We start from the raw sequence: 21,353 nt of genomic DNA on the forward strand, positions 1-21,353 counted from the left end.
ATAGAAAAAATAAAGTTAGTTTTATTTTTATTTATTTTTTTATTTTGTATGTAAAGACAGTAATGTCAACAACAGAGAACACAACAACAGTTATAGTCCATGAAGCTATAAATGAAGAATACGAGTACATACAGTTTAACAAACAACTCCGTCTCATTCGTTCAGTCAAAGACGATATGTACCAAATGCAAAGTATTTTGAATGCTCTTCGTTCTACAAAGCAAGCATATCATTGGTTTGAAAACCAACAGACAAAAGAACTTTTAGAAGAATTTCCTCATATGATTGCTTCCCTCGGAAAACCGAGAGAAGAGATTCCGTATGAAAATCGCAAGAATTTGGCTCCTGGTTTGAAAGGATATTATGTTCATAGACTTTTAGTAAATGCTGTAGCAATGTGGGCTTCACCTCGTTATGATTGTTATATTTTCATGATGTTAGATGAACTATATAAAGCAGAACGTGAAGAGATGGAAAAGAAACTTCAAGCAAAAGATGAAGTCATTGAAGCAAAAGACAAAAGCATTCAGAAAAGAATACCACGTTCGGTACCAAAAGGAAAGGAAAAGAACTATAAGTATATGATTTATACTGAAGAGTTGGAAAATGAAGAAGATAAAGATATGGTTATGTTGCATTTAGTCAGAAGAAACAACAAGAGCTTTTACGACCTTGCTAAGATTTACAAATCTGACAGAAATTGGTTCTATCGCGAAAACTTACCGATTTCAATGACCCCAAATGAAGATGTGAAACAAATAGTTCAAGATACGTTACCTCAAACACACTATGATATGAAAGGTTGTACAATACTTACCTTCAAAGAAGACTTACCGCTACTGAAAGAAAAAATAACAGAGTATTTTGACAACTTCAAACAAGTAGGGTAGATGAACCATTTAGTTTTATTGACTTTTTACAATTTGAACTTTGTTTGCGTAGATATGAATTCTGAAAGAAGTATGAGGGTCTTGTATGACTTTATACTTCTCCCATAGTTCATGTCTGTCAAACTTACCTGCCATGGACTCTTTCATAAGTTCCATGAAATCGTCTTCGGACAATCCGGGGAAAAGTATAATGTCAGTAAGTATTCTCTTTACATCCTTACTTAAACTCTTTGCTGTCTGTACACAAATGACAACTGAGATGTTAAAGTGTCTGAGCTTCTTAAGAATTCGACACATATCTTGTTCTCTGTTCTTTAACAAAGGATGAGAGGCGAAATCATCTAAAATAAGAAGACATCTATGAGGGTAAGTTTTCCAATCGTACGATTGCAATTTCTTCGAAATGTATTCTATCTCTTTCTGTTTGTTTCGGAAGTGTTTCTTCTCTAATATTCTCTGCATTTCCTCATTTGGGTCTTTAAACTTAGAATTTATATACTCATTTATAGCATTATACTTCAAAACTCTTCTTTGGTACTTCTTTATCCAATCTAACAACTCAGTATCCTTTATACATACTAACTTAGACTTCTTTATAATATCTTTGAACGAATTGACGGTTTGGTCAAATTGACCAGAAGTCGAACAAATAACAACTAACTCATAGAATGGGTTCTTCTCATCTAGTTCTTGTTGTTGTGCAGCCATTTTAAGATAAGTGAAAGTCTTACCCGACCCAGGTGGTGCAATTAGACCTGTTATACCATTCTGAGCAAATAAGAACTTGTCATGTATAGGCTTTATCTGAGCATTTTCTAACTTCCTCTTGTTCTTATTTAAAACATTCTCAAATTTTTTGTCAATGTCAGCAAACTTTTTTTCTAACATATTTTTAGAAAAATTAAAATTTTTATCTTTTAGAAAATGTCTAGCGATTTCGCTATCTATATTCGAGACAAACTTTTTGACAGCAAAACATCTGTCGACCATAAAATCTTACATAGTGTAAACAAGAAAGGTGAATTTGTTCTAAAGTTCTGTTTCTGGGAATATGACAAGAACCATAAAACATTACAAAGAGCAGTCTTAAAATTTGTCAATGACAGACTTGTTGACAGAGATGACGCCGATTGGAAAGATGAAGTCCAACAAAAGTTCTTAGAATGCAAAGAAGACACATGCGCTGTTCTTGAAGATGAAATAGAAAACAGAATAGATGAGCTATTAAAGGACAAAGAACTTTTACATAAATATAGTTGCGCCAAATTTGACATAACTCCACCAGAAAAGAAGAAGAGAGAAAAGAAAGAAAAGAAAGTAGAAGAAGAGAAGAAAGAACCTGAACCAGTTCCAGAGAAAAAGAAATTTGACATGTAAAAATAAAATTTTATTTTTAGAACATTTCTGGGTCAATGTCAATGTTCTCTTCCTCTTTAGGAGTAAACACTGGCTTAGACTCTAAAATCTTTTTACCCAATTTACCTTGAACTTCTACAACTTTAGACTCATAATATTCATAGTCGTCTGTCTTCTTTGGTTATAAGGTATAACAAGTTTGTATGCTTTGCCTTCTTTAAGGTTTGAGAACCTTCTGTCAAAACTTTCTTTGACTGTTAACAAACCTTCTATGTCTAAGTCTTCAAATTTCGCACCATTTTTAGTCACAATAGCAAACTTAACTGGTTCGATGTTCCAAACTTTGCTGAATGAAGACTTTTCAAAATGGTAGAAGTAAACATTCAAATATGTGAATGGGTCTAGTTCTTCTTTAAGTCCTGACATGTACTTGTTTACTGAGATGAATTTCGTCATCTTTTCTATCGGATAAAAAATATTTTTTTTTAAAATTTACTCAGAAAAAATTTTCTTTGTATATACACCATTCTGAACATCTAAAAGACTTTTGACATTTGCCAAGAATGTACGTTTAGAAGCTGCCATATAACCATATTCTTGACAATATTGTTTATACGAATCGTACAATGACCTTTCATCTAATGACACAAAGTCAGTTTCATCTATGAACAGTTCATATACACTCTTGTTTGCTTCTAACAATGTTTGTCTCTCTTCGGTATGTGGAATTTGTCTTGGATTGAACTTAGAAATATCTAATGTCATGAAATATGAGAACAAGTGGTTGTAAAAGTCAGATGTCAAAGTTTCTGCTAAGTCGTCAAAATATTCTGTATCTTGCATATGAGAATCTGACGTTTCTGACAACTACATATCTTCTGTCAGAACTTTCTAACTTCATCGGAACAGCATTGTTTGAAACCATAATGAAGTTTGCAACATTTTCACAAACTCTTTGGTCTTTATACTTTCTTTCAACAACTCCAACTTTGTCTGTTATAAGACTCTTCAAAGCATCTGAGTTCAAAACTTTTGTTGTATCTATACTTTGAAGTTCATTGCAAACTATAAGTTTCATATTCTCTATTGAGGAGTTAAACTTGCCACAGATGTTTTCTAAGTTTGTCATATTCGGATTCGAATAACCTTCTAACAGTTTGCACAAAATATCTGTAAAGAAAGTATTCTTACCAGTTCCTTGTTTTCCAATTATAATGAGAGCAGTTTCATTTTTAGCACTTGGATGTTGTAGATGTTTGCAAACCAACATAAGATATACTCATAAACCTTTTCGTTTCCATTGCATATAATTTCTTTGACATGGTCTAACCAAGCTTCTATAATATTTTCTTTCCATTCTACTTGTTCATATTTATATCCAGTGAAGATAGAATAGAAGTTTGGAGAAGGTGTTATGAACTTTATACCACGAACTGAAAAATCTTCTAACTTTGACAATAAGATATCCCAAGCATCTAACATCTTCATTCCAACTTGTACAACTTTTATTTTCTTAAGTTTCTGTCTACATTCTTGTTCTGAAATATTGTTGCTCTTGGTTTGTTAAAGACAACATCCCATTCTTTCATGACATAACATTCTGGGGCAGAGTCAACATAAATGACTAAACGTTTCAAATTCTCGACTGCTTTGTTATAGTCTCTAAATGGACACATATTTCTGAATGCTTGGAAGTCATAAAAATCTGAAACATCTATTCTGTACATTTTTATAAAAATAAAAAAATATTATTTTTTTATTCTTGACTTTGTTGTTGCATTTGTTGTTCTTGAGCTATTTGTTGTTGAAGTTGTTCTTGTAATACAATACTTTCACAGTTGCATCTTCCAATTCGAAACTTTCTGCCGTCATTGACAAATACATAGGACATAAAAGTTTTACAGGAACAAAGTTTGCGTCAACTAATGTCAACGTTATACTTGCCAAAAGTGTTTGAGTTCACTAAGGTTGAAAATTCTGCATTCGAATGAACAATAGGCAAACCAGCAGAGAAAGTATTGTTTATACGCATAAGTATCTTTTGGTCATAATAGTTTCTGTCGACATTCAAATAACACTTTGAACCTAAGTTTGAAACAATATATAGATTGGTGTGCTTAATGTCAATGGAATAGACATTCCTTGTATGACACCTTTTCCTGTTATAGGAAACTGTTGGTAGTAAAAACCAGAAATAAGTTTTGTATTATAGCTCATATCGTTTATAGTAAACTCAGTCGGACATCCAAACATAATGAAACCTGCTCTAGTTGCAGCACATGTTACACCCGTACTTAAAGTATTAAATAAGTCAACAAAACCTGTTGGTGGTATATCTGAGTAAGTATCTTCAAAGGAGTATTTTTTACCATTCACAACAATAAAGTCTTCTGGTGTCAAAAGAGCAAAACAGGCTTTAGTCGTCATTGTGTTTAAGGTTAGTTTACAATATCGTCCTTGAGGACTTTGTAAGTTTGTTGTTATAGAATTATATGACTCGGGTTTTTAGTCGTAATAGTATAACCATTATGTCTTCTGCCATTTACTTAGCAAATAAACTTTAATGAAATGTTGTGGTCGTCAAATATTTTTATAACGTCTGGGAAACTATATTTTAAGTTCAACGTTTCACCTCCTTTCATAACGTATATCTTGTCAATGGCATTATATGAAACACCACAGCAACTAATGTCGGGTTCTATTTCTTTTGATGTTTATATCGTCTGCCTCTGTCAAAAGTTTCAATAGTTCTTTCAAAACTTCATGAGGTGCAATGACATATGAGTTCACTTTACAGGGTTGTGTTCGACCAAGTTTAACATTATACTTAAAGCTTGACAAATCTTCTCCTGAGTTTGAAGTTTGTCTTTCAGTTGTTGGTAGTCGTTTCGAATATCTGCAACAGAACTTAAGTCTCTGCTAACTTCAGGATATGTTGGTTCTTTTACAGGAACAATTGTTATACCATCTTCGTCTTCGTATGGTTTCCCCACTTCAACATCTCTGTCTTTGACATTGACAACAACACTTTGACTGTTTGTTTGAGTTGGTGAATTTAACTTCACATCTGCCACCGCCATTAAACCTTTTGAAACACTTATGCTTCTATTTTTCGGAAATGACATTTTACTTAGAATAAAAAGATGGACGTATTCGGATATCTTATTGAATTGAAGCAAAACAAGTTTTATACTCACAAACAATACAAATACATTGACAGAATAGTTCTTTACACAAACAATGGAAAATGTTATAGAATAGCAATATTTGCTGAACCAAAACATTTTCATAAAGCAAAGAAAGTTGGTATAACTGAGATGGTGAAAGTTCTTGAAGCAGACAAAAATATAACTTCAAAACTGACCGATATTACTAAAGAAAAGTTTATAATACAATATTATGTCAAAACTGGCGTACTGTCAATATTTGACGGAGAGAAGTCAGTTCAAGAACAACTTACTGACCTGCTGCCAAAATCTGCTCGATGGAAGCTGTCGTTATGCCAATCTGAGGAGCCCCAGCAGGTTTTATCGAACGAATCTTCAAAAGAGCATCTTCCGTGAAAAGTGCTATTGGTTTTGTAAACTTCTTTGCTCTCAATTCATCTGGACCGTCTCTGTCACCAGTATATTGTTTTGTACAGTACCAAAGTTGAAATACCACCCATAAAGTCTTCTGAGTCAGCAAATGGAATGCCAAGCCAAAAGTTTGAACGGTCTCCATTTGTATATTGAGTTTTTTGACCTCCTGTATGAGTCCATACTTTCACATATGGCATAATAGAACTTTGCATTTCAGGGTTAATGGTTGTTGTGAAGTTGTTGTTAAAGTTCATAGCATCTAATGTCAAGTTGTATGACCTCATATCCTCAACTGTAGAATATTCTTCTCTTGGATAATATTTGCCATCTATGTTTATATGATATTTAATACCAGGGTTGTAGAAGCAAGAATAGTCATTTATAGTTCGTCTGAACAGTACAAACATAGTAGCTGCATGTTTCATTGCAGTTGTTAAAGCAATATCTGTTCTTGCACCTGCGGCTCCTGGATTTTGGTTTCCAACTTCACCTGCAAAGTCTTTGACAGATATTTGGTGTATAGGGAACATAAGTGGAACTGCAATATATTTGGCAGCTAAAGCATTTGAAATATCTGGTCCAACATATAAACGGCAAGTCTGCTTTCTATTCTCTTGCATTCAAACTGTTCGCATGTGAACTTAACTGGGTCCCAAGCATCTCCGGCAGCATTGAAATAATAGTTTACTTCAGTGTTGAGGTTTGAGAAACCAAAGTCTAAGTCAACTTTGTCTTTGAAAAGTCACAGAACTTGGCTCCACCAGTCCAGCTACAGTAATGCTGAATGGGTCTTGTGTTGGTGCAATGACTAAGTTATTTTTGCTTGGAGTAAGTTCGATAGAAATTTTTCCTGCCCAGTTTGGCAAGTATCTTAAAAACCTGAAGATGAGGAAAGATGACAAAGAACTCTAAGTTTCAGTTTTACTTTTGGTTACTGCTGCTGCAGTTTGTCCAGAAAGGTTAACATAAACTCCTGGAACGTTAGGGTCAAGTCTTCTTATTTTCTCAATAGTTGCATACTGGTCTGTTTGTTCTCTAGCTTGTGGTTGTACTGAGTTTCTCAAAGCGAACCATTCATAGTTTGCCATGTTACTGTTTGAACTAAGTCAGAGTTAGAATATATCTTATATCCATGAAACTTCTGGAGCATATTGGTATCCGACATAGAAAATTCCATTGCAACCTTTCTTGTCAGACAACTTGGCAGAAGGTTTTATTTCAATGTCTTTTTCCACGTATAAGAATGAGTTGTCAATAGAAATAATATTGAAACCTGTTCGCAAAGCAATATCTACTGTTGTTGAAGAACCTTCTCCAAATCACCTACGTTTCCATAAGAAACAGCAGTTGTATATTCGTAAGTTCCAGGAACTATTTCTGACCTTCTAATGCATTGTCGCATTCGTTATACCATTCGGAAACATTTCCGTTCATGGCATCCAAAACTGTTGGCGTTATATTCTGAGCGGCGTACATTTCATATGGGTAAAAATATAGAATAGTTGGATTTATGTATCATAATAGAACCCACTCGGACCAAGCTTTACTTTCTTCCTGACTGAGTTTTTAACTCTTCTTTTTCCTTCATTGCCACTACTTTCACTAGATGAAGTTACTTCTTCACTACTTTCACTTTGTTCTACTCTTCTCTTCTTTTTGGTGTCGCTTTTGGTAACTTGCCCTCTGCTTCAAGTTGTTGCATCTTTGCCTCATGTTCACCTAGTATGTTGTAAATTTCCCATGTCCTTTTTGCCTTTGGGCTCTGGTCGCCCATCTCAGGTAACCTATATCCTAGAAAGATTTTGCATAGTTTGTATTTGAGTCTTCGCTTATTGTTTGCATGACTCTTTCCTGAGTTTCCGGTTCAAGCTCTTCAAACAGAGCTTGTCCATATGGAATAAGCTCGTTCCAAATATATGTTTTGTAGCCATTCTGTTTTCTTTCCATGTTACCAATAATATCTTTTGTGAATGGGAAAGCTTTTACCCAATGTTTCAGTCTTGCGTCATTTATTTCTGTAGTTGGTTTTATTTTGTCAAGGAACATGTTTTTTCAATACTAACATTTCATTTGGTACTGTCCATTTGAGTTTTCTTAAATATTCATCCCTTCTCAGTTCATTGTCTGCAAAGTAATTTTTTATGACATTTTGCAAACTTTCGTTTGCAAGGTCATGTACAATAGGTTCTCTTCCTTCTCTCTCCCTAACTTTCTTTCTAAACTCTTCACCAAATATACCATCTCTATGGTTCTGTGTAGTTCTTTGAGATAAATGTTCTAGAACGTCAGGTGTTATATTTCCATCAGCCATGTTCATTTCATACTGGTCCAAAATATCTGCATCTTTCATATCTTTCAATGGCATTAAAGCCGCGCTGAAAATACCCGTTATATCTGGTTCACCATTCACTTCCATTGCGTCTACAACTTCTTGGAATTGAGGTTGTAAGTTTATGAACCACCTATCCGGATTAGCTTTATGACCCCATCTCATTGTAGTTCCATCGTCTGCAGAAACAAAAGTAGGTTTGTTTCCATATTGGTTAGGTTCTGAATGAACTTTAAACAATGTTTCATTTCTATATGTTTTGTTGAAATTTAACCTTTTATTTTCACCGAGTTCAGCCAAAGATTGAACGTTATATGGTCGTAAGTAAAAAGGATTATTGTATTTGCGTACATTATCTTTCAGTACTTCCATTCTATGCTGAATATTTTCATCTGATGTTGGAGTCTTTTGTATGTCGGTGAACATTTTTCGATATTCTTCTACTATGTCAGCCGAATTTTTCTTAGACTCTTGGAAAGATTCCATATTCTCCGCATACACTTGTTGAGGGTCAAGATTTTTCGGCTGTTCCAAATCTTCATCTAGTTCTGTGAAGTTAGTTTCCAAAGGAGGGACTTGTTCGTTTCCTTCAGGCTCTTCTAGCTGTTGTTGCTGAACTATTTCTTCCATGTCTGGTTGTATCTGAACTTCTTCCTGTTGAGTTTCTTGTACCTCATCTGCTGGCATTTCATATATTCCGAGACCGTTTTTAACAAGTTCCCTATCTAAGTCATCCGGACTCATAAACCTTTCTTCTTTCGTTCCGTCTCTATTTTTTACGCGTTTCATGAAGAGAGTTGAATTATCATTTAGCTCTGACACCAAATATCTCGGAGTAAATTCATTCATGTCATTTGGATGATATGCTATTAAATCATATCCCTTAGCGAGCTTGTATTTTCCAGGTTTGAGATTATATCCCATTTGATGCTGAACCATAAAGCTAAATAGGTTCGGGTCAGTATTTCCTTCCTTGAACTTTCTAATAGCTTCTTTATATCTGTCACTAAAGTCAAGAGTATCTGGGTAACCATAATCTTCCTTAAGCATTTTTAAGAATTCTTGGTTTCCTTTTTCTCTACTTCTTTTATGTCCTTGCTCTGTTTGTGGTTGTTGTTGTGCAGGGTTTTGAACTGTTGGTTGCTGTGCTGGTTGTGGAGGTGGTTGTTGTGCTGGTTTTGGTTGTGGTGCTGGATTTTGAACTGTTGGTTGCTGTGCTGGATTTTGAACTGTTGGTTTTGGTTGTTGTTGTGGTGCTGGATTTTGAACTGTTGGTTGTTGTGTTGGTTTTGGTGCATGCCTGTGTCTGTGTCCATGTGACGATGTAAATGTTTTAGGTAGTCCTGGTGCGGGTGCTTCTCTTGGAGGGTTTGGTGGTATATAAGTTCCACCAGCTGGCACATATGTTCCATCTGCAGCATAATGTCCTACCTGACTTTTCGTTTTTAAGAAAGCATTTACTAGGTCTGTTTTGGTCTGTTGTAACTCTTTTTCTTGACTTTCCACAACAGTTGCTCTAACGGCGTCATAGGCACTTTGAACTGCCTGTCTCGTTGCTGCATCTGTTATTTTCGTCATATTTTGTGCTACTTCTCTTAACTCTTTGTCGAAACCTTCAGACTTCAGTTTCTTTCCAGATGAGAAGTCGTTCACTTGTTTCACCTTACTATGAAGAGCTTCGAAGGCATTCTTAAAGTCAGCATTCATTAAAGCTTCATTTGAACTGTCTTCATCCGCTTGTATTTTTGTCCTTATTGACCCTATAAGTTGGGCTGCTTTAGCGTTGGCTTGGGCATCTAACCAGTCATTATTAGCTTTTATATATTCTGCGCTTTTCATTGCCTTTTGCATGGCTGCGTCGTTATTTTTACTTTCTTGTGCTAAGTTTTCATACTGTACGGATTGGTTTTGCAACTGTAAAAGTTTTTCTGCCTTTACATTTGCTTCAACTTCTTTTTTATACTCATCGCTATCCATATATGTCTTCAGGGCTTTTTGTTTTATCTCTTCATCTTTCAGTACTTTATATTGAGTAGTATGGTTTTTCAAATTTATAACATCTTGTTCCATTTTTGCTACTTCTGCTGCTTTTTCTGACACTTTTTTCGCATATTCCTCTGTACTTAGTTCTTTCAGTTGTTCTTCTTTCTTCTTTTTCTCTACGTTTAACTCATTGAGTTTCTTTGTGTGTCTGTCATATTCTAGTTTCTTTTCGTTTTCACTTATTTGTTTCTGTATGTCTATGTTTGACTTTTTGACATCTGTTATTTGATTTTTGAGTGAACTCAAATTCATTTGACTTTGAGGGTTATAAGCTGTTCCGTCTGCAGCTCCACCATAGCCTGCCATTTTCGCTAAAAGTGCCGCTCTTAAACCCCCACTCTGTGCACCAATAACTCGGTTTAAAAGCATAGGGTTGCTTGACATTTGTTGCAACATAGTGGGGTCATTCATCATTTGTTGTTGCAACTGTTGTTGTGGTGTCAGTTTTACTATTGGATGTTTCAATGCTCCCTTCCTCTTACGTATATTCTTACGTAGCTTACGTGGCATTTTAAGTGAAGTAAAAAACGGTTTTGACAGATGTTTATATGACACTTTTTGTTCAGCACAAAAAAACTACTCGGTCAAAGTGTTGTCAGTTTTGTAAAATAACCGTCCTATCTCATTCTATAAGGGGGAAAAGGCTTCTCAAAGTATACTTCCTTGGAACGCCTGTAACTTTTCCTGTAGCGACGATAGACCCTTACTTGTCCGGACAAAGTTATACTATTTTGAGTGCTCTACAAAAAAGTCAACGGCTGGCTCGTCCTCAGAAATTTTTTATGGGCTAGAGGGCGCAACGCGCCTGGAAGCCCCACTACCTTTTTTTTTAAATTATGTAGTATATAGTTTCACCATTATTTTCCCTTGGCTCGATCATTAAAGGATTTATTTGAATAGTTTACAAAAATAGCAAAATTTTGATGGGAAATGATTACAGTTGTGTTTTAGAAGATGCTGATCATCTACCAAATGAAACTGGCATTTTCCGTTCACCATTATTAGGTAAATATTCATCAGAACGCTTTTTTGATCGTTTTATCGATGCTCCACAGATTGGAACACTATTTGACCTTCTCGAATACACGAAAAAGATAGCTCCTGACCTTCCATTTTACGGATCAAGAGTTTTTAACAACGGAGTTTGGGAAAATAGTTTCAAATTCATGAATAGAATTGAATTTTGTGAAAAAAGAGATGCGATTGGTTCCTGTCTCATAACTAAAATCCCAGAGTTCGGCGCGAATATCGGAATATTAAGTCATAATAGAATTGAGTGGGTTTTGATTCAACACGCTTGCTATGCGTATGGATACATTCCAGTCCCTATTTACGATACATTTGGAACAGACAACATGCTTCATATCATCAATTTCTCTCATCTCACTCACGTTTTCATTGTTTCTACGAAAGTCAAGCTTTTACTTGATAGTTTGACTGACGATTGCTGTCTAACAGATTTAATAGTATTCGATACAGAAGAAGACAAGTTTGATTTCGCGAGATACCAAAATCATCGAATTCATTTTCACAGATTTAGCGATTTCCTTGGCTTCAAACAACGATTTTCATACAGACTACCAACACCTGAGACCCCTGCTTTCATTATGTTCACTTCCGGAACATCAGGAGTCTCAAAAGGCTGCATTGTTACACATTCCAACTTAATTGCCACTTCCAACGCAATTATCATGTTCTGTATAGACTTTAAGCCATCGGACAGCATGTTGTCGTACCTCCCGCTCGCTCATATCTTCGAATCTTGCATGCATGTTGTTGCAATTAAAGTTTTAGGTTCTATCGGCTTCTATTCGGGAGATTTGAAGCGTCTTACCGATGAATTCAAGATTCTCAAGCCTACAATTGCTATAGGAGTCCCCAGAGTCTTTGAAAGAATTCATGACGGAGTTTTAGCCCAAATCAACAAGAAATCACCCGCAGTTCGTGCTATATTCAACGCAGCCTTCTCAGTTAAGTCCGTTCTTCTTAATACTTTGCGAATAAAACACGTACCAGGATTAGATTTGATCTTTAATCCAATCAGACAAGCCGCTGGTGGCAGGCTAAGGCTTTTCGTTGGAGGAGGATCTTATATACCCCCGGAACTGCAGCATTTCATGAGAATTGCCTTTAATTGCGATTTCCTCATCGGTTATGGCCTAACCGAAACCACCGGGCCAATTATCGGACAGTCCAGTTACGATTGTTTCTGCGGAAACTGCGGAGTTCCCTTTGCCTGTGGAGAAGCCAAGTTAATTGACGTCGAAGAAACAGGCTACTATGCAAAGAACAACGAAGGAGAGTTGCTCGTTCGAGGACCAGGCGTAATCAAGAACTATTATAAGAACGAAGACGAGCAAAAGAACAATTTCGAAGAAGGATGGTTCAAGACAGGCGATATCTTCAAATTGAACAAAACAGGACAGTTCCAAATGATTGGCCGTCGTAAGGAAATCATCAAACTCTCACAAGGAGAGTATATTTCCATACAAAAATTAATGAATATTTATTCACAAGTTCCAGGAATCGCACAAATCTATATCCATGCTGAGATGACGTCAAGATTCCCTACTGCAATAGTAGTTTTGCAGCCAAACTTCTCCGCGGACGAGAATTACATATTATCTCAATTTGATCAGCTCGGAAAACAGTACAAACTTAATGGTTTCGAGATTATTAAGGGAGTTTTCATTTCTCCTGAGGAGTTTTCCCCTCAAAATGGATTATTAACGCCATCAATGAAACAATGTAGAGGAAGAATAGCTGAGAAGTTCGCAAATCAACTTGCAGCGCTTGAAGGAAAGGAATTGAGATCAAAATGCTAGATTTTTATTTTAATTTATTTATTTTTTTATATATAATATTTGTTTTTTAAAATTGTAAACAAAATATAAATATTACTCTCTATTTCATTAATAACCTTTCATTTCCACAACTTAAAACTGATTCAAAAATTCATATTTTATCTTTACAAAGATCATGATTGAAACAAGCAGTGCAGCATTTCGAATATTAATGAGATTATTTCATATTTTATAAATGCTAATGATATCGCATAGGATTCTAAACCTCGATATCCAAATAATTAGTTGATTCGCTGTAGAATTGACATATATTAGTAGAAAAATTATAGATTAACAAAAATGAAAAGGCTTTAGCGATTTAGAACACAATAAAAATGGTTTGTTCAGCTCTAAATTTTAAATTTTCAAAAAATTTAACCTCATTTTTCCAAAAAAATCGAGAATTGAAAAAAACGTTATCATTTTATAGAAAATTACTTAGGCTTTTTCTAAAATGGAAAAAATTTAGAGAAATTCACCAAGGGGAACTTCATTCTAGGTGTCCAAGGCAATTGCTATCAGTCAAAAAACCTCGAAAATTTTAAATATTGAAATCGATTTTCATCAATCACTTAAAATCGATTGTTTGCAGTCGATGTTATTAGATATTATTAAATTCTAGTATATTTGAACATACTATAAATCATTTTTTTAAACTTATCAAAATTTCGCGCAATTTAACAATGCTCCAACTCTTATACACAGTTACCATTACCACAGTCTCATTTTAAGAAGAGATGATTAATAAAATCTAAGATCTAACGGTTTATTTACCCAATTCGAAAAGTATTTTTAATTATAAATCCTTATTTGTTCATGTTTTATATACAGATGTAGAAAGAAAAATGAGTAAAGTGTTACTTCACAAAAATACCTGGAAGCACCTTAATCAATAAACAATTTACTTTTTTAGCATCGAATTTTGCTCGTCTTGAGCCAAATTTTTCGTTTAATTTTAATAATACGATACAATATATATGTTGTCAAGTAAAATATGTATATTTTAGAAGATCATAATATATCTCGAAATCAAACGAAAGTCATTCTATGAGTCCATACACACTATTACTATACTTCACATGCAAAGCATAATGGGAACAATTTTGGCTGATACCTTTGTTGTCGACCAAGTTCCCCCTTTTTTTGATGTATATGCAATTTCGATAATAGATAAGTGTAATATACCCAAACCACCGATTACTCTTTGTTCATTCAAATTTTCAGATCATTTTTTACCAATTGAAATTTTTGACATTTCGACATCAAAATGGATTCTAGCTCTTTACACAACTGAGTTGGAATGATGCAACAAAAGAATGGATCATTGAAGCATCAGGTACACTACAAAGACAAACATTACATAAAGATGCTGTTTCGATTATTGTCACAGGCGAAGTTACAAGCACCGCAGATGATGTTTTCAATGGATATTCAAATCTCAGATTTTTAACACTCCCCGATAGCGTTAAAAGTCTAGGAAATAATGTTTTTTCCTACACTCTCGTTCGAACATTTCGAATTCCGAATAATTTATCTACTTTAAGTGAATCAATCAGCTTTGATTTCGCAACAAGTTTCCAGCAATTCATTACTGATCCAGAGTGCTTATATTTCTCAACAATTGATGGCGTTTTATACAATAAAAATAAAAATACGTTAATCTACTACCCGAGTGGTAGAATTGATCACGTATATAGTGTTCCTTTTGGAACAAAAACAATAGCAGCCAATTCTTTTGCTGATTTAGTTTATTTAGAACAATTAATTCTTCCGCAAACAACAAGTGTTATAGAAGGCAACTTTATTATGAGGACATCTATCCTTAAATCCATAATTATATATAGATTTAACAATGAATCGAATTCTTTAACTTTTTCAGCTCCAAGTACCAATTTTTTTGCATCAACCATTAATAGTTCAGCAATCAAATACGTAAATTCATCTATTTACGCTGTGTTTGAACATAGATCATTAAGGCTTATTGATGTCAATAAACCATTTTCTCAAAATTTATCATTTTTAAAAGATATTAAACTAGATAACATCACAATTGACTTATTGGGAACATATCAATTAATGAAATGTCAATCAATCAAACCTCTTTCATTTTTCAATCCATCAAATACATTTCCCTTGATGGTTTTCATTTTAATATGAATAAACATATATTATTTAGATTATAAGACCTTCTGAACTCATACACATAATTTATTTTTATAGACATATCTTTCCAATCATCTACGACAATAACATGATGTCCCAGTTTAAAAAATGAGAGAGAAACATTACTTTGTGTAATTGTACTTAATCCAATAACACAAAGTGTAATTCTTGCAAGGCTTTCAAAATATTCACATATTGAAGCTATAATTTACATGATTTTTGATTACAGTAGATTGAAAAATTTGGTCTTGAGCTTATCTTTGAAAAAAAAAAGAAGTACAAGTTAAATTACTGAAGACAGAATTTTCCTAAGCGTATTTAACTGGATTAAGGATATCTAATAATTTAATTATTCTATAAACAAAATTTTATTTCCAATTAATTTGTTTTGGATGAACAGTTTTATTTTCATCATCAACTTCACGGTCTATTGTTGAGAGATCAAGCCCATCAAATGATGTAGCTGTTGCAGGAATTTCATTTGATACAAAATATAGTATTTTATTAAATTCCTGGTCTTTGTAAAGAGCTCGAACTGTTAATCCTGCTAATGCTGCTTCTTCGAATGGTATTTTGCTGACTTGTGGTGGTTTTGCTTTAATTACGAATCTGCTTAAGCCAACTTCAATTGGTCCGATTTTCTTTGATGCTAAAATTTGTTCATATTCAGATCCTTGTTGTGTACTTCCAACATAAATAACTTCCAATTTAATAAATGTTGAAATTGGGGAAGTGCATTCGATTGTTATATCAAATATAAAATCATCAGTAAACTTGCCTTGTGGATTGACAACATCGACTTTGTCCACAATGATGCTCATTTTAGAAATTTTTAAACGTCCACAATTCTATCAATTTCCTATGAAATGAATTGTAATTATAGTGTATAGAAGGAAATACGCCTATGAGACCATGAATTTTAATCTTTATTCATAAAAAAAGCAAATAGACACGATATTACAATCGATTGCACTATTCCTCAAATGAATTTTTGAATGAGAAGATTTTCAACCTCATAAATTATTCATCCTGAACTATGGAGCTTAGCAACGAGTTAATCTTGGATTGTAAAGGATTTGTAAAATAAAATAAAAATGACATCATTTATCTCTTGAATAAATGTAAAGTTCTCAAACGTTATCGATCTTGATTTTATTGCGAAGAACACACGAGAATATCTCGATCAAGAAAACTTTTTTGAGATCATCGACCCCGAAAACATTCCAGAAGTTTTAGAAAAAACAAATTTTGATCCAAACTATTTCAAACGTTTTGTTTCGCAAGGTAAAACAAAGTTTTCATTATCGGAGCTATATAAATATGCTCGAAAATGCAATGTTTCAATTAGTTCCTTTGAAGATGTTGTTAACGTCCTCGACATCTACGAAAAAAATTTGAAACTCAAGCCAACAACCGGAATAATTGACTTCCTTAATAATAAATGCAATGCAGAAACAACGAAATTAAAGACAAAAATACAAAATCTTCAAGCAAAGATCATGATACTTGAATCGGATAACAAAAACTGTAAAGATACTATCGAACAATACAAAACCGAATTATTGAAACCGCGTATAAACAACGAGTTAATCCAGTACCAGAATGATATTGTCTATCTTAAAAGTACTATCGAAAAGCTCCAAAACGAATTATCTGAAGAAAAGAATAAGAATGAAAACAATTTAAAGGTAATCTTTTCACTCAATTCTAAGAACGCTCAGCTCATAAATGAAAATTCATCACTCAATTCTAAGAACACTCAGCTCATAACTGAAAATTCAACACTCAATTCTCAGAATGAAAATCTCAAAAAAGAAGTGACAGATCGCAACAATTCCGAAATAACAGAACTAAATAACCAAATCTATCAGCTTAAATGCAAAGTATCACAACTCAACGAGCAAAATGAAGAACTCGAAGATGAAATGAAGAACAAAGAAAAACAATTTAATCGAATACGTCAATCTTATGATCAAATTGTTAAAACTGCTGAATTACCTTTGAGTTGTGATTTTGCAACTGCATCTGATTTCCTTAAGAAACTTTCAAAAAGTGGTGAAAAATTGAGGATGTCTATTGCATGTGCAACTGGATTAAGCGAAAAGAAAGATTCAGAAGAGAATACTCCACTTATTTGGGCGTGCTTTAATGGAGATCTTCAATTTGCAAAATCACTTATTGAAGGAGGTTGTGATAAATATGTAGTTAATAAATTCGGAAATAATTGTTTAATAACATCATCAAGCGGTAAACTCGAAGTTGTTAAATATTTAATTGAACTTGGTTTTGACAAAAATTGGCGAAATAAAACTGATGGATTTAATGCAATTATTTGTGCTTCTCAAACCGGTAATCTTGATATTGTTAAATATCTTGTATCAGTTGGTTGTGATGCAAACTCTAAAGAAAATGCTAATGCAAATTGTATTTATTTTGCATCATCAAAAGGTCATCTTGAAGTGGTTAAATATCTTGTATCACTTGGAGTAAATCCAAATGAAAAAGATAATAATGGATATAATTCAATTCTTGTTGCGTCAGAATTTGGTCATCTTGAAGTAGTAAAATATCTGAAAAGTATTGGCTGCGATGTGAACTCTAAAAATAATGATAATAGAAATGGTATATTCTTGGCATCAATAAATGGGTCCCTTAAGGTAATTAAATATCTTATTTCAATGGGTGTAAATCCAGATGAAAAAGATAAAGATGGGGCTACTCCATTAATGGCTGCATCATCAAATGGTCATCTTGATTTTGTTAAATATTTAATTCAAAAAGGATGCAATAAAAATGAAAAATCTACCAATAATGATTCTCCGCTTCATTATGCAGCTTCACAAGGAAACATTAGTGTTGTTGAATATTTGATTTCAATTGGGGTCAATATTAATGATAAAAGCAATGATGGAAAAACTCCACTTGATTATGCAAAAGAAAATCAATACAAAAATGAAAATTGCAAAAAAGTCATAAATCTGCTAATTAAAGCAGGCGCAAAATAACGATAACCACAAAAGAATATCTATGAATATAAATAATCTCAAATATTCGTATTTAATTTTATTTTTATTCTAAAAAATAAACAATTATTTTTGCTTCTATAATAAATAATTTTTAAAACTAGAATTCGCGAAGTATGTTGTAAACTTCGAATGAGTTGTGAACGCTAATATTTCGACTAAATTATGATAATAGATTATCCAAAGAACCATTTGGTATCATTTCCACATTAATATGTGTACCTATCATGTTATAATAAAGTTATTTTCAACTTATTTCGCTTATTCTATCATTCATAATCAAAGATTCAAAGACTAATGGAATTCTTTTAAAATTTTCAAATAATACTATCATGATGTATAAAATATATCATTAATGGTGCCCTCACACCAATCTGACTTCTATTCAAATTTCTTTCATATGGAGTATGGTGTCATTGAATATTAAACTTAAACATCAGAATTTAAGGCCATGTCATGCGGGTAAGGACACCCTTAAGAAGATCTTAAAAATATCTAGACATGAAAATCAAAGAATTTATTAAAAAAAGTTATATTTACAAGATTTTATAAATCCCCATAATGATATATTGTAGGATAGAGATTATGCTTTCCGAAGATTCCCTTATTCTCTACATAAATATTGTCAACGCTGCTAAGCCATTCTTCCCGAGATGTGAAAAAATTATATTGACAGAGTTGAAACGCCTGTGGAAATAAACTTGAACGATCACTAAATGCATCTGTTCTTAGAATAGGGCGTCTCATTTTTTTATATTCCATGCCAATTTCTGAAAGCCTAATACAAAATTTTTGAGCTAGGGTTGCATAATTCCAAACTAGGTCGAATATTTGATTTTCAATATTTGCTTTTGAAATGGTTAAGTTATTATAAATAAATGAACCTTCACAGAAATAAGAGATGAAATATTTTCTTCTCTTATACTGTTTGATAAGAGTTGGAATTTTGACGAATATTTCGTTAATCATTTCGCCTAATTGGTCAGATGTCTCTGCAATCTCTTTCTGATACTCAATCTTTTTTTCTCCAAAGTGATCAAAGTTTAAGAAGCAGCAACATGCAGAGTATCTGAAAATTGAGTAGTAATAATAAACTATAAGTCTTTGTGGTAGCAATTCTGGGAAATGCTCATAAACTTCGTTGCTTATATGAAAAATATGAAGATAATAATCGACAAAAGGAGCAGCATCTTGAAGCTTACAAAGTCTTTTGATTTCTTCATGGTTCTGTTTTTGCTTGTCTGAGATTAAATGAAAAAACTTGCCTCCTAGTTGGCTCAAATCCAAGGCGATCATCTAAAAAAAATTGTAATTACAAAAATTTTATAAATCATTGATCAAAATATCAATTATGAACAAAAGATGAAAACAGTTTTCATAATGTAATTCTATTGAAAGATTGTTGGTAACGGTTTTAGATTTTGTTTCCTCCCTTTCAATATTCATTTAAAAGAATTCTATAGAATATCTCTAATTTGATCTTATCTAGATAAAATTAGCTAAAATTACTTTTGTTAATTAAGATGTATGTTATTCTCTGTTCGAGATTTCATTTAGGTATTCTTTTTTAAAAATCTGAAACAGGACAAAGACAGATAAACATATATGCATGCTACAACTATACTTATTCAGAAAATTATGCGATTAAAAGTAAATCTTAGTAAAATAAGCTAGTAATACATAATTTGATAGTATTTTCTATGGGAGAATTGATGCTTTTCATAATAATAACTATGATAGAATAGACAGTCATTCCATTTGTTAAGAATTAAAATTTATTGAAAAAATATCCAGAGAAAGTAATTAATTCTCAAATAACAATATATTTAATATTAATTAACATACATGAGTACCTAATATACAAATAAATTTTATACATAAATAAAAATAATTTTCTCTATTAAAAAAAATTACAAATCAGCATCGAGATAAGGGTTGTTTTGGTCATCAGAACTCTCCATTGCGTATGGTTCTGCAGTTGGAACAGGTGCAGGATTCGTAGAAGTGGAAGTAGAGAACTCTATTTCTTCCAAATGGTTCTGTGGAACTGAATCTGCTCTGTACCTTGGATAGACAGGGTTTGCAGTGGATTCGTTCATCCGCTGCTTCCTCCTCTTGTTGGTAATCCAGTAAATTACGCCAATTATCACCCAAACACCTGCAATTGAGCCTAGAACCGAAACCATGATGACGATCTTCTTCTTTGACATGGAATTCGATTCATCAAATACAGAATTTGTTGTTCCCATTGAAGAAGGAACAATATATCTGATTGTATTGTTTCTCTTGAATGCAAGTGATGAGTAACTGACGTTCGTAATATGCTGGATGTTCTTAGACTGAACTTTGATGTATTCATCGCTATATGTCTCAAGTTCGTTATGATAATACAACATAATCGACTTTCCTGTTACAATTGACTCATGGAGAGCCGATCCTGCGTATTTCAACACCATGGAGAACCCTGATATATTGTTTACAGGATATATTTCCGCAAAACTTTTATCAGGAGCAAGATAATACGTCGAAACAGAGTATTCTGCACTTCCTGATGGCGAGATCAGCCATGCGCATATATCCTGCTCCTGGTCCAGTGTTATATTCGCTTCAGAAGCAAGCTTTGACTGTGGAACAGCAGCGATAAACCGTAATTGGTCGCCGGTTTCTATGAAAATGTCATGACACGGGCGGTTAAATGTGGCCATGTTGACGATAGAATATGTGAAGATACAGAAATAAGAGGCTGATATGGTGATTGTATTTTTAAATTTCGAATTTGGAGAGTTAGATTTTATAAATTTTAAATTTTTATTTTATAGTATGTAATGAATAAGGACCATTAATGAAATGTTGTCATTGAAAAGGAAAATTCAAAGGTCTGCCTGCAATTTTTTTATTTATTATTGATTGATAATCTTGTATCTACGTTTAATTCAGAAAATTATTGATTGAAAAATTGAGAAGAGAAGAAATCGTAAAAAATTTGAAAGGACATCAAAAGCTTCTTATCCATCTTAGAATGAACTTATTATCTTTTGATAATTGTTTGGATCTTAGGAATAATATCCAAGCAGCGATAATTCATTGCAATCTGAAATCGAAAAATCATTTCAAAAAAAAAATCT

At 33.2% G+C, this 21,353-nt stretch overlaps 11 protein-coding genes and 2 pseudogenes across 13 annotated transcripts, besides 1 other annotated feature; 5 read left to right on the forward strand and 8 right to left on the reverse strand.

Moving 5' to 3' along the window:
- Positions 1-8,378: part of a mobile genetic element that runs on past the window's edge.
- On the forward strand, positions 63-890 carry TVAGG3_0889770 (KilA, N-terminal/APSES-type HTH, DNA-binding family; the record flags this gene model as incomplete). Its single annotated transcript, XM_051250807.1, has 1 exon — positions 63-890. One exon carries the CDS (start codon positions 63-65, stop codon positions 888-890), a length of 828 nt encoding a protein of 275 aa, XP_051086282.1.
- TVAGG3_0889780 (protein of unknown function, DUF4106 family) lies at positions 906-1,778 on the reverse strand (the record flags this gene model as incomplete). Its single annotated transcript, XM_051250808.1, has 1 exon — positions 906-1,778. One exon carries the CDS (start codon positions 1,776-1,778, stop codon positions 906-908), a length of 873 nt encoding a protein of 290 aa, XP_051086283.1.
- On the forward strand, positions 1,815-2,267 carry TVAGG3_0889790 (uncharacterized protein; the record flags this gene model as incomplete). The annotated part of the gene is made up of 1 exon (XM_051250809.1): positions 1,815-2,267. The coding sequence occupies one exon, from the start codon at positions 1,815-1,817 to the stop codon at positions 2,265-2,267; it is 453 nt and encodes a 150-aa protein (XP_051086284.1).
- On the reverse strand, positions 2,382-2,702 carry TVAGG3_0889800 (protein of unknown function, DUF4108 family; the record flags this gene model as incomplete). The annotated part of the gene is made up of 1 exon (XM_051250810.1): positions 2,382-2,702. The coding sequence occupies one exon, from the start codon at positions 2,700-2,702 to the stop codon at positions 2,382-2,384; it is 321 nt and encodes a 106-aa protein (XP_051086285.1).
- Positions 2,739-3,324, reverse strand: TVAGG3_0889810 (annotated as a pseudogene). Its single transcript has one exon. A coding segment is annotated over exon 1 (586 nt).
- On the reverse strand, positions 5,033-5,326 carry TVAGG3_0889820 (protein of unknown function, DUF4106 family; the record flags this gene model as incomplete). Its single annotated transcript, XM_051250811.1, has 1 exon — positions 5,033-5,326. One exon carries the CDS (start codon positions 5,324-5,326, stop codon positions 5,033-5,035), a length of 294 nt encoding a protein of 97 aa, XP_051086286.1.
- Positions 5,390-5,809, forward strand: TVAGG3_0889830 (uncharacterized protein; the record flags this gene model as incomplete). Its single annotated transcript, XM_051250812.1, has 1 exon — positions 5,390-5,809. One exon carries the CDS (start codon positions 5,390-5,392, stop codon positions 5,807-5,809), a length of 420 nt encoding a protein of 139 aa, XP_051086287.1.
- TVAGG3_0889840 lies at positions 5,907-7,303 on the reverse strand (annotated as a pseudogene). Its single transcript has one exon. A coding segment is annotated over exon 1 (1,397 nt).
- A 2,744-nt stretch (positions 8,379-11,122) lies between the features above and the next one.
- TVAGG3_0889850 (long chain fatty acid--CoA ligase family) lies at positions 11,123-13,142 on the forward strand (the record flags this gene model as incomplete). The annotated part of the gene is made up of 1 exon (XM_001321322.1): positions 11,123-13,024. The coding sequence occupies one exon, from the start codon at positions 11,123-11,125 to the stop codon at positions 13,022-13,024; it is 1,902 nt and encodes a 633-aa protein (XP_001321357.1).
- A 1,164-nt stretch (positions 13,143-14,306) lies between these two features.
- On the reverse strand, positions 14,307-16,171 carry TVAGG3_0889860 (chromatin assembly or disassembly; the record flags this gene model as incomplete). Its single annotated transcript, XM_051250813.1, has 1 exon — positions 15,574-16,026. The coding sequence occupies one exon, from the start codon at positions 16,024-16,026 to the stop codon at positions 15,574-15,576; it is 453 nt and encodes a 150-aa protein (XP_051086288.1).
- A 533-nt stretch (positions 16,172-16,704) lies between these two features.
- Positions 16,705-18,210, forward strand: TVAGG3_0889870 (protein ubiquitination; the record flags this gene model as incomplete). The annotated part of the gene is made up of 1 exon (XM_001321321.1): positions 16,705-18,210. The coding sequence occupies one exon, from the start codon at positions 16,705-16,707 to the stop codon at positions 18,208-18,210; it is 1,506 nt and encodes a 501-aa protein (XP_001321356.1).
- A 564-nt stretch (positions 18,211-18,774) lies between these two features.
- On the reverse strand, positions 18,775-19,524 carry TVAGG3_0889880 (uncharacterized protein; the record flags this gene model as incomplete). Its single annotated transcript, XM_001321320.1, has 1 exon — positions 18,775-19,524. One exon carries the CDS (start codon positions 19,522-19,524, stop codon positions 18,775-18,777), a length of 750 nt encoding a protein of 249 aa, XP_001321355.1.
- A 266-nt stretch (positions 19,525-19,790) lies between these two features.
- TVAGG3_0889890 (uncharacterized protein) lies at positions 19,791-21,052 on the reverse strand (the record flags this gene model as incomplete). The annotated part of the gene is made up of 1 exon (XM_001321319.1): positions 20,139-20,933. The coding sequence occupies one exon, from the start codon at positions 20,931-20,933 to the stop codon at positions 20,139-20,141; it is 795 nt and encodes a 264-aa protein (XP_001321354.1).
- Between the last annotated feature and the right edge of the window lie 301 nt (positions 21,053-21,353).

Source organism: Trichomonas vaginalis, chromosome VI (assembly GCF_026262505.1).
Source record: "Trichomonas vaginalis G3 chromosome VI, whole genome shotgun sequence".
NCBI lineage: Eukaryota > Parabasalia > Trichomonadida > Trichomonadidae > Trichomonas > Trichomonas vaginalis.